This window comes from Geotrypetes seraphini, chromosome 18 (assembly GCF_902459505.1).
Source record: "Geotrypetes seraphini chromosome 18, aGeoSer1.1, whole genome shotgun sequence".
Taxonomy (NCBI): domain Eukaryota; kingdom Metazoa; phylum Chordata; class Amphibia; order Gymnophiona; family Dermophiidae; genus Geotrypetes; species Geotrypetes seraphini.
In genome coordinates this window covers 1,317,946-1,335,562 of record NC_047101.1, presented here as the reverse complement: position 1 = coordinate 1,335,562, position 17,617 = coordinate 1,317,946, and the positions used below count along the sequence as shown (strand labels likewise).

Genomic DNA, 17,617 nt, shown 5'->3' with positions numbered 1-17,617 from the left:
CATTTGGCATGCTTTATTGACTGTGTAAGGAGTGCATTACCATTGGATATAAGGAGAAGTGGTTAAAACTGTGCTTTTTCGTAAATGATGTAGTTAGGAATAATTGAAGCAAATAGTCGTCATTCTGTTTTTTTTATAAATGTATCTTGGTAAATTATGGAGTTAAGAATAATTTTATTATTTTGATATAGTTTATGAAAATGATTTGTTTTTATGTATCATAGTTGTTTGTGATACTGTTTTAATTCTGCATATTTGATTGTAACTCGCTCAGAATTATTGGATGTTGCGAGTAATACATTTTTAAATAAATATTATAGCTGCAGTCTACCCAAAATATGGCAGGAGCGAAAAGGTTCTGACTTCTATGGGAAGGAGAGTCCAACTGTATATGCTCAAATATAAACGGAATAACATTTTCCTCCGTTTCATAATCTGAGGGTTTATATTCAAGTGCTGCCCAGCTGTGTACCCATCCACCCCTCCCTCACAAACCTAGTGGATCCACCTTAGTTCCTGGTGGTCCAGTGGGATGGTGGGAGCGATCCCTCCTTCCCTCGAGGTGAGGTGCCGGGTCCTGTTCCAGCTGTCAGCTGGCTGTGGAATTGCCACACACCCCTTCATTCCCTCCCTCCCTACTGTAGAATCAATGCGTGCCCCCTCTCTCCCTCAGAGAAGCAGCATAGGACTCCCTCCAGACTTACCTTAATCACTGATGGTCCAGCAAGGTTAGTTGGGGCAGGAGTGATCCTCTTACACTCCTTCCCACACAGTCTCGCTGAAAAAATAGCTGCCATGAGTTCCTGGGCCAATTTGCAGCTATTCGTAGCCATTTTTATAGTGAGACTGCACAGGCAGGAGCATAAGAGGATCGCTTCTGCCCCTACTCATCCCACTGGACCACCAGTGATTAAGGTAGGCTCAGGTGAATGGGGGGGGGGGGAGTCCTACACTGCTTTTCTGTGGTGATTCTAAAGAGGGAGGGGATGTGCGTTGACTCTACAGCGAGAAGGAAGGCGCACACAGTGATTCTACAGTCAGCTGACATCTTACCTCGGGAGAGGGAGGAATCACTCCCATCCTAGCTTGGCTCACCACACTACTGGACCACCAGGATTTAAGGTGGACTTGAATATAAACTGAGACCCCAGTTTTTGGGCCCAAATATCTTGGTTTATATTCGAGTATATACGGTAATCTGCATTTCACAAATATCTGTCCTTTTTTTAGATACTTGGGGTGTGGTGTGATGTTTCTTCCTATCCACAGTGAGAATAGTGTCATCACAGCATCATAAGACCAATGCTGCCAGCAGTGGTCAGTCCAGGTCACAAGTACCTGGAAGAATCCCAGGGACATCAGTGGCTTCCCTCATGTCTATTTCAGTAGCAAACTGTAGGCTTTTTCTCCAAAAACTTGTCCAAACCTTTTATGATTCCAGATATACTAACTGCTGTTACCACAGCCTCTAGCAACGTTCTTTGAGTAAATATTTCCATGTAACCTCATTGAGTGTTCCCTAATCTTTGTACTTTTTGAAAGAGTAAAAAATCAATTTATGTCTACCTGTTCTGCACCATTCAGGATTTTGTTGACTTGAATCATATCCCCCAGCCAGCCACCTCGTTTCCAAGCTGAAGAGCTATAACCTCTTAAGCCTTTTCTCATTCGAGAGCAGTTCCATCCCCTTAATCATTTTGGTCGCTCTTCGTTGAACCTTTTGTGCTATATCTTTTTTGAGATAAGGCAACCACGAAAATAAATTGTGCAAGATTAACACAATAAAAAGGCAGTTTAAGAACTGTGTTGCTTGAGAGATAAAGATTAAGAAATGTCTTTACTGTGACATAATACATAAACCAGCCCTCCATCCATAGGAGAATACGTATATTGTCTAGTTGAAAACCAATAAAAATGATGAACTTAAAAAAAGTCTTTACATGAAATACAATAAAAGTAAACATTAGAAATTACGTGAATGATCCATTCATATACTTCTGAGTCCACACACGGGCTAATTACAACTTGCCTTTGCTATTAAATTGTGAACTTGACTTGAATAACCAAGCTTCCCTCCTTCCTCCGCCCGACGCCACTCGAGCAGGAGGGATCTGCCCTGCCCTGCCTAACTGCGAGCCTGCTCTCCTCCAGCCCATCCGAGGGCTGCTACAGGCTAGCGTGATCCGGCTTCTCTTCAGCCCACTGCGGGCCGCCGAAAGTTTCTGTTCCGCCTCAGCGACTCCAAGGCAGAGGAAGGAGGAAGTTTCCTCCATCTTGTTCCTTCCTTCCTCCGCCCGACGCCACTCGAGCAGGACTGAACGGCCCTGCCCCTGCCTCACACTTGAACTCTGCCTCCACAGCCCACCCAAGAGCTGCCGAAGTCCCTGCTAGACAGTACTAGCACTTCTGGGCTCCTTTCTGCCTCACCTCACCGTCCCCCCCCCCCTCCTTAGCTCATCAAGGTCCACTGAGGACCTCCAGACTCTCAGCTCCCCTTGCCCAACCCGGACTCTGCTCGTTGCCAAAGTTTACCATTGTTCATATTCCTGTCTCTGTACCATATTTTATTATTGTCTATGCTTTTCATTTAGATGCCAAATTCCACCTTGTCTTTGCCTAGCTCAGCACCAAACTGTATCTCTGCCATACGGAAAGCGCTTAGTCGCTAACCGCTTCTCACCGATATAGCTCCCCCTTTGATCCACCCCTAAAAAAAAAAAAATATATATATATTAAAAAACTCTCATCCCTTCTCTTGGCCCTGCACTCAGCCAGTTTAATCCAAGTTCTCCTGCTACTCCCTCCTCTACCTCTCTCCCCCCCCCCTGCTGCAGACTCTCACACATCAACCTCCCAGTCCTAATTCCCCGCCATGAACCCTTCCTTCTGGATCCTTCTCCTCCTACTCTGCTCACCTCTCTATACCTCCCTCTGTCTGAAACCTCCCTCTCCCAACCTACTCGACCCCGCTCACTCCAATAACATCTGCCCTGGACTCAAAATCCCCACACTGATTCGCACCAGAATTCCCCCTCTCAAGAAAAACCCTCGAAAAGTCAACCAAGATTCTCTAAAACCCCTGCCCACTGCCAATCTTCCCAACACTGCCTCAGACTCTCTCACCCCAGTCCCGACACTTTATTGCAATGCCAGATCCGTGTGCAATAAGACCCAAATCTTGAAAGACCTTCTAGATGAGCACGACCCTGGATTCCTATGCATCACTGAATCATGGATCGCCAAAGACGATCTATTCACACAAAACGAACTCCTCCCCCACGGTTACCAAGGCCTCTTCTCCCCCAGACCCAATCGAAAAGGAGGTGGGCTAGCACTCCTCTACAAATCTTTCTTTGACGTCCAGCTCCTTGAGACGGGCACTCACGCTTCCCTAGAATATTTGCTTGCCTCAGTCAATGACGAACTCCGCACCCACCCATTGGGCATCCTGTTACTATACCGCCCACCCACCCCTTGGACCAAATCCTCCAATCTCGTCTTTGAGACCATAACAAATGCCTTCCTTAAATTTCAAAGACTTCTGATCGTTGGTGATATTAACCTCCACCTTGATGACACCAACAGCAAGGACACGACTGAATTCAACAACTTCCTTAACTCTCTAGGCTTCCCCTCACCCACCCCTTCTCCAACCCACGAAAAAGGGCACACTCTAGACCTCACCACTTTCCTTGATCTCACCGACTACAAAACTTCAACCGACGACACTCGCTGGGAACAAGTCCCTTGGTCCGATCACTTCTTAGGGACTACCTGCCTCCCCATTTTCATGTCCCATCTTGACTCCCCACCCCACCCCTCTCATTCCATAACCTTTCGCAAAAAAACCTCGAGCAATCTATTCTGGTCCAAATTCCTCAACCAACTCTCCTCCAACCCTAGACCTACAGACCCCGAATCCCATTGGCGCAACTGGACTGCCCTCTCCGAGTCCACCTACCACTCCCTTGCTCCAATATCCACTAAAACCATCTCCTACCCCCGAAAGGCCCCCTGGTACTTACCTCTTCACAGAGAACTGAAACAGAAATGTCGCGCTCTAGAGCGAAAATGGAAAAAATCCAAATCCCCCTCTGATAGACAGACCTGGAGGATCAATATTAAACTTTACAATTCTACACTAAAAAAAGCCAGGAAAAACTTCTTCGGAGACAAGATCTCTAGATCCAACAACCAGATCAGTGCGCTGTTCAACATCTGGCGCTCCCTAACTACAAAAAAGGACCCATCTGTGCTCCCACCGTCTCTATCAGCCGATGCCCTCGCAAATTTCTTTAATGAAAAGGTTACCACCCTAAGATCCTCCTTCCCACCCACAGTCTCCTACAATTCCCTGACCTCTACTGACCTCAACCCTACCTTACCTATATCCACCCCCATTCCCGCCGACAGATCTTGGACCGCCTTCGAGCCTGTTTCCGAATCGCAAGTCTCCAAACTCTGCCTCAAACTAAAAACCTGCAAGTGCACTCTGGATCCTTTCCCCTCCTATCTATTCGAGAATATCCCTACACAGGCCATCGCCTCCCTCACCGAACTCATAAACTCTGCCCTAACATCGGGCCTTTTCTCCCCCAACATGGGACACATTTCATTGACTCCTCTACTGAAAAAGGCCGAACTTGACCCCTCCATGCCATCAAACTACCGCCCCATAGCAAATATCCCTCTCCTAACCAAGTTATTAGAATCCATCATATCCACCCAACTCTCATTCTACCTAGAAAGATTCTCTATTCTCCTACCCCACCAATTCGGCTTCAGACCCAACTTTAGCACCGAATCCCTCTTGGCTTCACTAATCTCTAAGGTGCAACATCTCCATTCTCGCAACAAATTTGCTGTTCTCCTACAATTTGACCTCTCCGCAGCCTTTGATGTCGTCCACCACGACATCCTAATCTTCCAACTCTCCGAAATAGGCATAAGCTCCACAGTCCTAGATTGGTTCTCGAAATTCTTACGCTTCCGCTCCTACACCGTTAACACAAACGGTACCTCTTCCCCCCCCTGGAAGCCAAAATGTGGAGTCCCGCAAGGCTCACCCCTCTCCCCTATCCTTTTCAACATCTACATGTCCTCTTTGAAACTCCTCCATCTATCCCCCCTAGAAACTCTCTACTCCTACGCTGATGACATCCTCATCCTCCTCGAGACCGACTCAAACCTCTCAAACCTTGCTGATAACATATCCACATGCATAACGAATCTCCAATCCTGGGCCCAATCTGTACAAATGAAACTGAATGAGTCCAAAACAAAACTACTTTGGCTCGGCCCAATTTTAGATCATTTACCCACCTCCATCCCACTACCATCCGGCCCCACTCTTCAGCTTGAATATTCAAGCAAAGTCCTAGGCATCGTCATAGACTCCTCTCTCTCCTTCAATGATCACCTCAACTCCTTGGTAAAAAAATGCTTCTTTAGCCTTCATATGCTGAGGAGAGTGAGATCCTGCTTTCATCATTCTCACTTCACCGTTCTCGTTCAATCTACCATCCTCTCTAGACTGGATTACTGTAATTCCATCTACATAAGCCTAACTAAGAAAAACCTCCATAGACTTCAGCTAATTCAGAACGCCGCGGCCAAGCTTATTTTCGCAAAAGGCAAGTTCGATCACGTCTCCCCACTCCTCTCCAAGCTTCACTGGCTCCCAGTATACTCCAGAGTCCTCTATAAATGTGCCTGCTTAGTCTTCAAGATCCTACATGGCGTCCTCCCTCCCGTTATCCCACTCCTTTGGAACTCCTCAAACCCACACCCCACTAGACCCTCACAAAAACTGAAACTGTCTTTCCCCTCTATAAAAGGTATATCCCGCGCAGGAAAACTTGGAACATCCCTCCTCTTTAGAACCACAGAACTCTGGAACAACCTCACACCCCCGCTCAGAAATTCAAGCTCCTTCCAATCCTTCCGCAAACACTTGAAAACTTGGCTCTTCTCAAAAATCTAATTACTTCCCGTTCTCTAGCAACCGGTCCCTCTCTATCTTCTTAGTCCCTCTCCTTTATCCCTTCATTGTAGTTCCTTTCCTCTTAACTTCTGTAAACCGTGCCGAGCTCTGCGCTTGCGGAGATGGCGCGGTATACAAACCTAAGATTTAGTTTAGTTTTAGTTTAGTTTAGCACATTCAGCATACAGTGATCTAAGGTATAAGGGATGTTATAAAGCAAAGAGAGCCTGGGTGACATCCAGGCAGGTGATGCACATTCATCTCTCTTACTGGGCTGGAAAATATGAACGACAAGAGGAAGAGAGGGGTACACAAAAGCACAAGGGAATATCATGAAAGCTGGACTGACTGGACCAGATCTAATCATGCTTCCTCTCTCTTTTCAGGTGAAGTTTGTCATTCCTCAGAACACCACCAGCAATCTGACCTCAGTGCCCCTCCTAACAGCCCCACAGACCTCTCCTGTCCGCCTGCAGCACTCTTACCCACAGAGCAGACCCCATCTGCATATCCAGCACATGACCAGCTAGTGCCTTTTCCTGCACCCACTGAGAACCCTCATGCTCCGCTGGCCAAGATCAGTGCCGGGTCACCAGCTGCAGTGCACAGAGCAGTTACAGGAACTTGCAAGAGCTCCCACCTGAACACACCTGTAGGAAAAATTACACCATCAGCTCTTCCGCTTGCAGGCTGCAGCCATCCCTGCAGTGGACACTGCAATACATCCGTGGTGCCACAGGGTGGAGCTCATGTAGTATCCTGCATCAACAAGTGAGTAATGCTTAGAATCCTTATACTCTTGCTAAGCAAATTGTATTTCTATATTCTTGATTTCTTACAGTCTATGCTATCTGTACTTCATATGTATATCTGCATATTGTGTGTCGCTGAATGTCCAGCTCTCTTGATTGTAAACCGCCTAGAAGTCGCAAGATTATGGCGGTATAGAAGAATAAAGTTATTATGTTATTATTATTATTCATTTTATAACTTACATCAAGTGCACAGTAAATATCAAACAATTAAAGTACAACATCACTTGAAAAGTCTTCAATATCATACACCAATAAGATTTAACCCCCACCCCCTCCTAAATTCATATATAACTAATATATGCCTTCTCAAAATAATATCTTATGACCTTCATATATATATATTCTTAATGTGAAACCAAGAAATCCCCCCCATCCCAAATCCACATGTGTATTAAAATTGGGAAAAGTGTAACTTATTCATTACTATAATTTAATAATGGTCCCCATACATCCTTAAATTTCTTATAATAACCTTAGAATCCTTTAAGACTGGAGCTTTCCTTCATCTGTGCCTCACACATGACACAGCAGCTGGGGACATAGTCTTTTCATGCATCCTCTGTACCCCTCCATGCCCAGTTCCTACTGCCACTTTTCATTTTTGAAAGGGAAGTTACTGAATGAAGAAATTGAACCAAATATTATGAATGAAAATCATAGCAATTTTCTGTGGTAACTCAGTGCCCTGGTCTTGTGAATCCTTGATTTGGAGCCACAGTCTAAAAGCTTCAGATTCAAAATATATATGAAGAGAGAAGTGTGAACTGGGAAAACTCACCTTGATAGAAGTGAGTGTGGGACAGTGGGTTTCAACACCCAGCAGGAGGAGCTTGGAAACACTATGGATAGCATATTGAAAACTAGAGTGTGTAACTGTGTTGTGTTGTGTGTTCCGCCTTTAGCTATTTAGTTCAAGGTCGGATTACATGACGAGGTTGGGTCAGTTACAATGGACACTTTGACATGGACATTCAGTGGGGTTGCTGGTCCAAGTAGATCAGTACAGTTGGGTCTTAGTTACAAGTAGGTCATCGTTAGCTCATTGTTATATCCCAGGAGTTGCATTAGACAATTCAGAGATGGGCGTTTACAATTACCATTTCAGTTACCCCAGGTTGGTTCCCTGTCTTGGTAGAGAAATGCTTTGAAAAGTTTTCTGAACCTGAGATAGTGATCACCGGATTGCAGTGTAAGCGGTACTTGGTTTCAGCATTTTGCTAATTGATGATGGATGGATAAGGTCATTTGTACAATAAAACTAAGGGATGGGAGAACAAAATACTAAAAGTAAAGACAAAAAACTAGATGTCTCCCTCTTTTTGTGTCAAGTAACCCCTCAAAAGAGAAAGGGCCTTTTTGTTGTTCTGCAACCACACTCAAAGCGGTTTAAATGCAGGTACTTCAAGCATTTTCTCTCGAGTACATCAAATACTAAACAAGTGGACCTCAGATCCCGAAGGACACACAACTCAGGGAGCATGCATCTCCACTAAAGAGTTAATCACTGGTCCGTTCCGGAAACAGGCTAGAGCGAGAGAACTCCAGTTCTGCTTTAGCGGCTGGGCCCATACAGAAAAGGTGGTAGATGCGTGGAACAGTCTCCCAGAGGAGGTGGTGGAGACAAAGACTGTGTCTGAATTCAAGAAAATGTGGGATCTCTTTGGGATAGGAGGAGAGAGTGGATGGGCCATTTGGCCTTTATCTGCCATCATGTTTCTGTGTTTAATACCTCGGAACTGATCTGTTGTGTGTGTTTTTGTTGCCCATTCTCTTAAGAAAAAAAGTAGATACAGAGGAAGGCAGTGAAAATACTAAAGGGAATGTCACATAAAATCATGAGTAGAGACTAGTTATTTACCCCCTATAAACAGAGTATAGTGTAGTTCAAGAACAGCAGATGCAAAATAAATCGGAATCTTTGCACAATTAAACTGTGGAAGCTTTTGCTAGAGAATACGAACAGAGTGGTAGATCTGAATGTAAAAACAGTTTGGACAAGCTTCCAGAGAACTGACAGAGGTCCACTGACAGTTATTAGCCAGGTTGTGAACGAGTCTTTTCATTCGGATTTGCTGGATACTTCCAAGTAATCTGGCATATGGCAACTGTGGAGCATTGATCTGACACAGCATTTGATGTAGTACATGGGAGCCTTGAGGCTGTAATGCTGGGAACAGAGAGTGTGAAATGCATGATAGAAGGCCTCGGCTCCAGGGCACTGAATATGAGCGTTAAAAGGCTTGAGCTCAGGGACAGTGAGTTTGTTTTACTTCATTTGTTATTTTCTACTGGGAACCTAACCTGTATGTGACCTCACCTCTCTCTTCTCAGGGAGGCATCAGCAGGGACTGTAACAGCCCTAAATCTCAGCCTCTCACCCCTGCTCCCCATGCCACTAAACATGCCATTCTCAGCAGGGAAACAGCATTCAAGAGCCACCAGCCGGAGTCCTGCGAGGCGGACGAGGGTCTCGGTGAAGATGAGGACAGCAGTTCGGAACGCAGCTCTTGCACGTCTTCCTCTGCCAATCAGAAAGATGGAAAATTCTGTGACTGCTGTTACTGTGAGTTCTTTGGACACAATGCGGTAAGTGGACTTGGGGTGCGGATTTGTGAGGAGATGGGGCTGAATGTGAATCCTGATCATGTGGATGTTTCTTACAAACAGTCAGGTTTGGTTAACGAGCACATATTTGGTGCACAGTTTTCTGTAGCTCATCTCTGTAGAAATCAAGAAAGTAAGGCTATGCATCCTTCAAATAATGTTTATTTTTAAAAACAAAATTAACAGTTTGTGTGATGGTGGAACTTTCTGTAGTCTCTTTCGAAGTTCTGGCAAGACTCTGCTTTACCTCTTCGTATTTCTCAAGGCAGGTGGACATGTCCTAGGGCATACAGTGCTCCCAGCTGCTTTGGAAAATCTCATTTAACCAAAAGACACTGTATAGGGGGGAAAAATCTTCTGAGAATCTTTGCTAGCAGCTGTTTAGATGCTTTTAGAGGGGAGGTTGGAAAGGTAACACCTACCAAAAAGCAGGAAATATATTAATTGTTGTTTTACTTAGATTTGTGTCATTTCCACTTTTAACATAGCTGTATGACCTTGTGCATTATTATTGTGAACCGCCATGAACTGATGGTTTGACCGTATATAAAAAATAAAAAAGATTTCAGTCATTCACTGCTAAAGAAAAAATTGATATTAAAGAGGTATCATACTGTCCTCAACAGGCAAGAGAATCCTTTTCCTCCCTTCAATGTCCAAAACATAGGATTAACTAGTTTATCTGAAAAGTTTCACAAGGTTTGCCATTTCATAGAGAAAATGTTCAATGAAGTCCACAGCAGTCCTGACACTGATATTTTGGGAGCATGTCAAGAGATCTAATCTGACAGATGTATAAACTACACAATGACATGGGAATAAATTTTTCCCTGTTCCTGCGGGAACTCAATTTCCCATCCCATTTTCTTGACCCTGCCCCATTCCTTAAAGCTCTGTCATCATTTGCACAAGCATCAGACACTTTAAAAATGTTCAAGGCTTGTGCGGTTAAGGCAGAGCTTACAGGAATGGGGAAATTGAGTTTCTGTGGGGACAAATTTGTCATTCTCTAGTATAAACCACCACAAAAAAGGCTAAATAGCAAGTTACACAGATAAAGGAGCTGTCTGAAAATTATCCGTTTCCTCACTCCCTAAGAACAAACTTATGGCTGCAGTTAAGGGAGACATTTGCCCTAGTATTTTGGGCAGCCTAAGAGCTTAGTGAGCATAACTTGTACTTTCAAATTTGAAGGAAATATGTGCAGAAAAATGCAGGTACAAATGTCTGCAAGTTCTCTGTACCCGTGGCCAACTTCAACAGAAAGGACAAGGACTTTCTCGTTGAAAATTAATATAGCACAGTGGCCTTCATTCTACCCACACAACCCTGCGACGCAGGGGGAGGCCCAAGAAAGAAAGCTCCTGAGGTGAATGTCCCTGGCTCTGGAGACTTAAATTGGATTTCTGCTACTGGTGCAGAACTTGTGAGTAAAACAAATATCTGATGCATTTATCAAGATGTGGCCATTGCTTGTTTGCTTGTGAGAAGCCCTCAGGGCTATCATTAATATTTATGCTTCTCTATCTCAGCCTCCCGCTGCCCCGACAAGCCGAAATTATGCTGAGATTCGGGAGAAGCTACGTTCACGACTGACCAAGAGAAAAGAGGAGCTGCCGGAAAAGTTGGGCCATTGCCCTTCAGGAGAAGCTGCTGTGGATCACCGGGATGTGAATGAGCTCCTGGACTATATTAACAGCACTGAGCCCAAAGCAGTGAACAGTTCCAAGGCTGCCAAACGGGCCCGGCACAAGCAGAAGAGGAAGGTGAGGCACATCAGAGGGCAGTGCTTGTTTTGGGATGTAGGTCTCGAATCCGTTGCTGGACTAGTGTCCATATCCAGGAAGTAGCATTAGAGACATGAAAATCAGGAAATACTTTTTCATGCAGAAGGTGATGGATGCCTGGAATGCTTTTCTATGGGAAGTGTGGGGGGGGGGGATCAGTATGGCATGAAGATGGAATAGTAGAGAGTATTTTTACTCACAGTAAATCATAAGTAATTTTCACACTTTAGAAAAGGGCATAGAGAAGGTAGATTGCACCAGGCATCAGTTTAAAGGGGTGGGAAGAATCCTGGCTGCCTTTCTGAACAGATTGGATGGGTGAATCTTTTCTTTACCATGCATGATAGAGGTGAAGTTTAGGGGCACAGCCCTATCTATCACAGCTCTTGTATATTGCAGGAAAAGGAGAGAGCTCAGCTGGAGGCAGAGATGCAAAAAAGGGCCGAGCACAGTTCATCTGTGGGAGAGGATATGGAGATAGAATTGGAAGACAAAGTTCAGTGGCCACAGCTGGAGCTGGACCGAGTTAACAGTTTCCTGAGCAGCCGTCTCGAGGAGATCAAGAACACTATAAAGGACTCCATCCGGGCCAGCTTCAGCGTTTGTGACCTCAACTTGGATGTTGGCGATTTCCCCAAGAAAGCTGCTGTGTTGGAACAGAAAAACCGACTCACTCACCTCAATGGCTCTTCTGATCTCCAGGAAATTGACCTTGATCTTTCCCCTCTAACTCTGAGCTCTTCCAAGGATGAGCCGGAGTTAGGGGGGGCCGAACCTGTAGCCCCCCAGTCAGTGACAGAAAATGGTGTGGTGAAGCGGCTGAGTGCTGTGCCAAATCTGTCCAGAATGATCTGGGTTCAGTCCCAGAACAGCCAGGAAGCGGCAGTGGGACAGGGATCAAATCGGGGGGATCAAACGCCTGAAGTGGGACAGCAGAAACGGAATAAGCAGCAGAGCTGTGCAGCAAAAAAGAGTGAGGCCAAGAAACTGCTGAGGTACTTGACCAAGGCCAAAGTGCAGACAATAGAAAACTGTCCAGATGTGAGCCTTGGCCAGGAGGGCAGTGCCAGACCTGAGACAGAAGTAAGTGGGGAGAGAAATGAGCAGGTGCACTGGGAGGCCGTTACTGCGCCTACAGGAAGAGAGGAATGGCCCCTTGGCCCCCGACGTCCTCCAGGAGGATCACCACAGTCGAAAGCCAGGAGTAGGAAGAGCAAGAAGAAGATGGAGAAATGCAGCAGCTCTATGGGTGAGTGTCCATAGGACCCTCCAGGGTGTCCAGTGCCCATCTAGCCCCTACATAGTCTCCATGGTTTAGGAGAGATTCTTAAGCTGGAGTGGGAGGTAGGACTCGCATTCAGCTGGAGAGCAGGAGGCTTGTAGGTGAAAAATAATCTTCAGAGCCCGAGCAAAGATGATGATCACTGTCCATACTCAGACCCTCCAGGCTCATCTCCCACTTAGCCCTAGCAGACCTTCTCTCCATCCCTGGAAGCTGGCTCGTTTTCCTTCTTAAACCCTCCATTTAGAATAGAACTTGTTTTGAGCTGTAATTTTCTCTTGTAAATATGCAATTTCTTTGCATAATTTGAAAATGGGGACAAACCCAAAGAACAAAATGTATCCTGTGCTATATTTTGTGTTAATCCGAAGCTTGTTTTTTCTCCCTACTATTCCTTTTACTGGCCTAGACGATGTTTTTCTGCCTAAGGATGTCGATGGTGCAGAGATGGATGAGACCGATAGAGAAGTGGAATACTTTAAGAGGTGAGCAAAAAGCTAGGTTCAGACATTTGGGCAGGAGCTAAGGTAAAGCGGGAGCTGGGGGGTCAGTAGTAAAGGTGAAGCCCTTGAACTCAAGAAATGAGGGGAAAAGGCTGAGGAGAGAGATAGTTAAGGGCTTAATTTTGTAATAATAAATAAATCTTGATGACGATTCCTCTCCAGGCCTTGTCCTGCTCAGCCTAAAAGGAAATGAACCATTTTCCATTCTTTTTTCCTCTCATTTCCTTCAACTTTTCTTTTTATTACTTGTCGTGCTCATTCACTGCGTGATCCCCTTTTCCTCTTCTGCAAGTCTGCTTTTTCTCTCTCCAGCAGATGGAATGCTTCTTCATCCATAATCCTTTCTATACCACACTTCTTGCAGGCTCTCTTCTTCTTTTCAGCTACTTAACATGGTCTCTCTTTCCTCATTTATTTAGTTCAGACCCCCTTTATCTCTTACATTCTGGCCCCTCTTTCTTATTCCATTTTTCCCACTTTATTTCACAGCCTGCCAGTCTCCCCCTTATCTCTTTAGCTTTCCTCCCCTCTCTGTGCACAAAGAACTTGGTGTTGGTAGCTCCTGAACACACACATGCACGCAAAAGAGAGATTTGGAAGAAAATTGTGCTGATCTACTGACTTAAGCTTCTGAGGTTGGGAAAAAAATTTGTCACTCTGCGGCTGAGCTGACTATGCATTTTCCTGGGTTCTACAAATTGCACCAGGTGATTAGAAGAAGATGCACTTAGGTTTTTCTTCAGACTTGCTCAGCTAGTGGAGACATTTGACTGTATTGTTTAAGAACAAAAGAGCTGCCATACTGGGACAGACCACAGTGGCTTATGGACGTCTCTTTTAGGAAATTAGCCAACTTTTTTTTTTTTAACCCTGCTAAGCTAACTACTTTCACCACATTCTCTGGCAACAAATTCTAGAGTTTAATTACACGTTAAGTGAATAAATATTTTCTCCTATTTGTTTTAAATCTAATAGTTAGTAGCTTCATTACATGCCCCCCTAGTCCTAGTATTTTTGGAAAGAATAAATAAGCGACTTACATCTCCACTTCTGGAGGACTGTTTCCTTTGCATAGAAGAGAACTCCCAGACATCGCATTGCATTGCACAGAAGACAGTTCGGCACAGACAGAAACTGAGTCCTTGTATCTAATTCTTTCTTTCCTGTCTTTTAACTGTAGGTTTTGTCTAGATTCTGCGAAACAGACTCGGCAGAAAGTGGCTGTGAACTGGACCAATTTCAGCTTGAAGAAAACCGCTTCCAACCAGGCTCAGTGAAGGCAACAGGGACTAGTGTGCTGCTGGCACTGGGAAGTCAGAAGCCATGTCTCCCTGCCCTTGATGCCAGCATTTTGCCTTCCTCTCCCTTTCCCCCTGTGATAGCAGATTACGTAATATCATCAGCGGATCCAAACTTACTGCTGTACACCAGGGACACTGACTGGCAAGTGTTCTCATCTTTTCTACTAGTTTGACAGCTCAGTTTGGGGGGTGTTTTTTTCAAAGGACTTTTCCTAAAAAGCTCTCTCTTTATCATTCCTCCCAGCAATCCTAAGGCACTTTACTTTCTTGCCTTCTGCTTCTTCTCTTTCTGTGGGACCCGATTCATTGTAACCTCAGACTTGAAGGGCGCGCTCTCTCCCTCGGCAAACCATTCTAGAAAATGCATATTTTATATTTGCTCATTAACAAGTGAGAAAAGACAGCTTCTCTCCTTGTGCCTCTTTCAGGATCCTTCTCTCAAAACCCTTTACTGCACTTAGAAGGGTCCCTGCTGGGACCAAAGCAACAATGTTCATTTTTTGCTATCTTTGAATGTTAGCACTTAAGGAATTCTCTTCCTTGCCCACTACCTGACCATGTAACTAATAATTAAACATTTTTAATCTCTCTTTTACAAACCAAAATAATGATGCAATTGGCCAATGATCAAACCAACTTGAAATAATGTTAAAGATGGTTACTGGTGCTGCCCTGGTCCTGCAGTGAGGGTCTGTGGAGTCCTTTCTTCATAGACTGATGGTTTTATTCCTGTACTGTGTTAGCCAAGTGTATATTAGATTCACTCTTTTTTAATAATTATTATTATTATTTACTTTTGATACTGTGAAAACCTTACATTCGCAATGATAAAATGAATTTTGAGACAGATGAAGTGTTTTTGTCCTGTTTCTATTTCTTTAGCTTGTTGGAAGGGATTCTCCAGTAGAGAATATGGGGAAGCTGCAGAAGGCCTGACCCCCCCCCCCTGCAAGCAAAGCAAAAAGTGCCTGCCCTGACCTTCCAGACAGAAATACATTTCCAGGCATTTGTTGGGGGGGGAATATGTTTTATCAGGTCATTTTCCAGCTTTGCTGTACCTGGTCTTTCTGGACTATGGAATCATAAGTCTCTTCTGTTGAGCATAGCCATACCGTGCCCAGGGCCTACATGTATCCTGAGTGTGGCCACTAGCTGTTGTTATTCATGAGCCAGAATGCTTTTCCTATCAGAACTGCAAATACCGTATGTTAGCAATGCAAGCCCATTCAGTCCCTAAAGCAGAAGCCCAGCCCAGGAACTGAACCCAGGTTTCCTACATGGCACCACTATGCCAAAAGGGTGGCCTGTTGGTTTTTCCAGATTTTCCATTAAAATTTCAAATTCCTCTCTGTTTTCTAACCTTCAGGATCAAAATGGCTGTTCTTGAAATTGATAATAGCTAATTTTCTTAATACTTCAGAGGAGGGACAATAACAATTGATATTTAAGAATGACCTGACTTTGGATCAGAACATTGTGTGCCAAGCAGTTAAGTGTTTTGAAGGAGCTGTGTCGATCCTCTTTACAGGCTGAGGAGCCCAAGAGGTGACCTGTAGCGCTACAAGGTGTCAGCAGTGTACACATTATATGTAGGTAATTTCTCTCTCTCTAGTGGGAGGGTTTAAGTGCTACAGGTCCCCAAAATTGCCCACTTTTCACTGACACCACATAAACTTGCACTTGAGTGTGGGGATGACGGGATGTCATTCTGTCTATGTTCTCAGTGTCACAAAGTTGAGTTGTATGGTGAATATCCACACACCCTTTAGATAGACAAAATAGTGCCACACATGAGGTAGAGTTGCATATTTTATTGTGGACAGCCTGAACAATAGACTGGCTGGGCACATCTAAGGTCTGGGTGGAAAACCTCCTGCTCCAGAGATATCATAGAGAACCTTCACCACGCTCTCCCCAAGCCTGGCCGCTTTGAGAAATCTGAAACACACAGACAGTGTGCTTATTGAAGACATACTCGTAGCTTCTCAGACGGTTTCTACACAGTGGTGTTACTGTTTTAAATGGACTAGATTTTCCCTCTAGTGTGCAGCCAGAACACTTAACCCTGCTCCATGCTCTGGATCTTGGGTGTTTTGGGTTCCAATCAAATGGAATCAAGCCTAATGGGAGATTCTGACACCTATCCATTATTTTGCACTGTGCCAGTCACAATTTAACTTCAGAGCTAATAAGTTCTATAACAATCTAGAGAAAAGGCTGATTAGGTGAATGTCTAATTCTAAATACAGCATAACAGAAGTTCACTCCGATCCTATCCTCACCTTCTGCTGGTGTGATGCAGGTGAATTTGAACCATACAGTGTCAAAATTCCAGTGATTTCCTAAACAGCAAAGGAGCTCAGGCACCATAAAGGTCAAACTCACCAAGAGTTGTGCAGTGCCAGAAGAAAACAGGGAAGGTGCGGTAGGATTCCTAAAGAGAAGAGGCCAATTTTTAGGGACTACAGTGAGTGAAGGTTAAGACAGGTTGGGGGGAAGAGGGGCTGTGGGAGGGTGGGCAGACTTAATTTTAGTTCCACGTTACTTTGAGCAGCTCAGTGATCTTCACAAAATTTTAAGTGAAGGCCATTTGAGGTCTAAAAGGACTGAAGGAGAGCAAACAAATTTCTTCCTGCTTGGGGACGTGATGCCAATAGTGCTTCTCGTCATTCATTCCTACAAGAACACCTGGCCTTGGTCACACAATGCAGAACCACAAACTAAAAGTCCTAATATACACAAAAGAAAGCCCTAAGATGCCAGACTCTGCATGCAGTACACCAGGAGAAATGGAAAGAAATGTGTTTCTGGTGCAAGAGATACTCCATTTCTGAATGACTGGGTTCTCATCCTCTTCTCACAAGAACTGTTGTAAGGAGCTTTATTTGCATTCTTTTTCTCCACCTCCCCTGAAAGGAGTACTTATAAAAGCAACAAACCTTTCTGTGAGGCAAGTAAATAAAAGTAAGAGGAAAAGAAGGCCGCTTTGGTTCTGAGAAGGTAAGGAATAAGAGGTTAGCTTTCATAAACTACAAAAGATCACAGAAAGAGGAAGACGGGCAAAAATATCAGGAAAAGTTAAGAGAGGCTGGTTGTGTAGTCAGGAAAGCAAAGATGCATATGGAAGAAAAAATAGCTGGCACGCTAAAACAGGAGACAAGACCTTTTTTAGATATATCAGTGATAGGAATAAGTGCAAAAGTGGCATTGTGAGACTCAAAGGTGAAGGGGAGAAATATGTAGAAGCTGATAAAGAAAAGGCTGAGTTGCTTAACAAATATTTCTCTTCTGTGTTCACAGCTAAAGCACCGGGAGTGGGACCACAGAAGACAAACAGGAATA

General features: G+C 44.5%; 1 protein-coding gene across 4 annotated transcripts in view; it reads left to right on the top strand.

Moving 5' to 3' along the window:
• FAM193B (family with sequence similarity 193 member B) overlaps positions 1 to 15,124 on the top strand; it is a 39,158-nt gene extending 24,034 nt beyond the window's left edge. For 3 of the 4 annotated variants that reach the window (XM_033927227.1, XM_033927225.1, XM_033927228.1), the window contains 6 exons: positions 6,370 to 6,754; positions 9,213 to 9,384; positions 10,935 to 11,168; positions 11,589 to 12,438; positions 12,881 to 12,956; positions 14,155 to 15,124. In XM_033927227.1, the coding sequence (XP_033783118.1) occupies positions 6,370 to 6,754; positions 9,213 to 9,384; positions 10,935 to 11,168; positions 11,589 to 12,438; positions 12,881 to 12,956; positions 14,155 to 14,251 (1,814 nt within the window). In that variant the 3' untranslated portion in view covers positions 14,252 to 15,124. The remainder of the gene's footprint in view (positions 1 to 6,369; positions 6,755 to 9,212; positions 9,385 to 10,934; positions 11,169 to 11,588; positions 12,439 to 12,880; positions 12,957 to 14,154) is intronic. The other variant, XM_033927226.1, reaches the window with a different exon arrangement.
• The last annotated feature ends 2,493 nt before the right edge of the window (positions 15,125 to 17,617 follow it).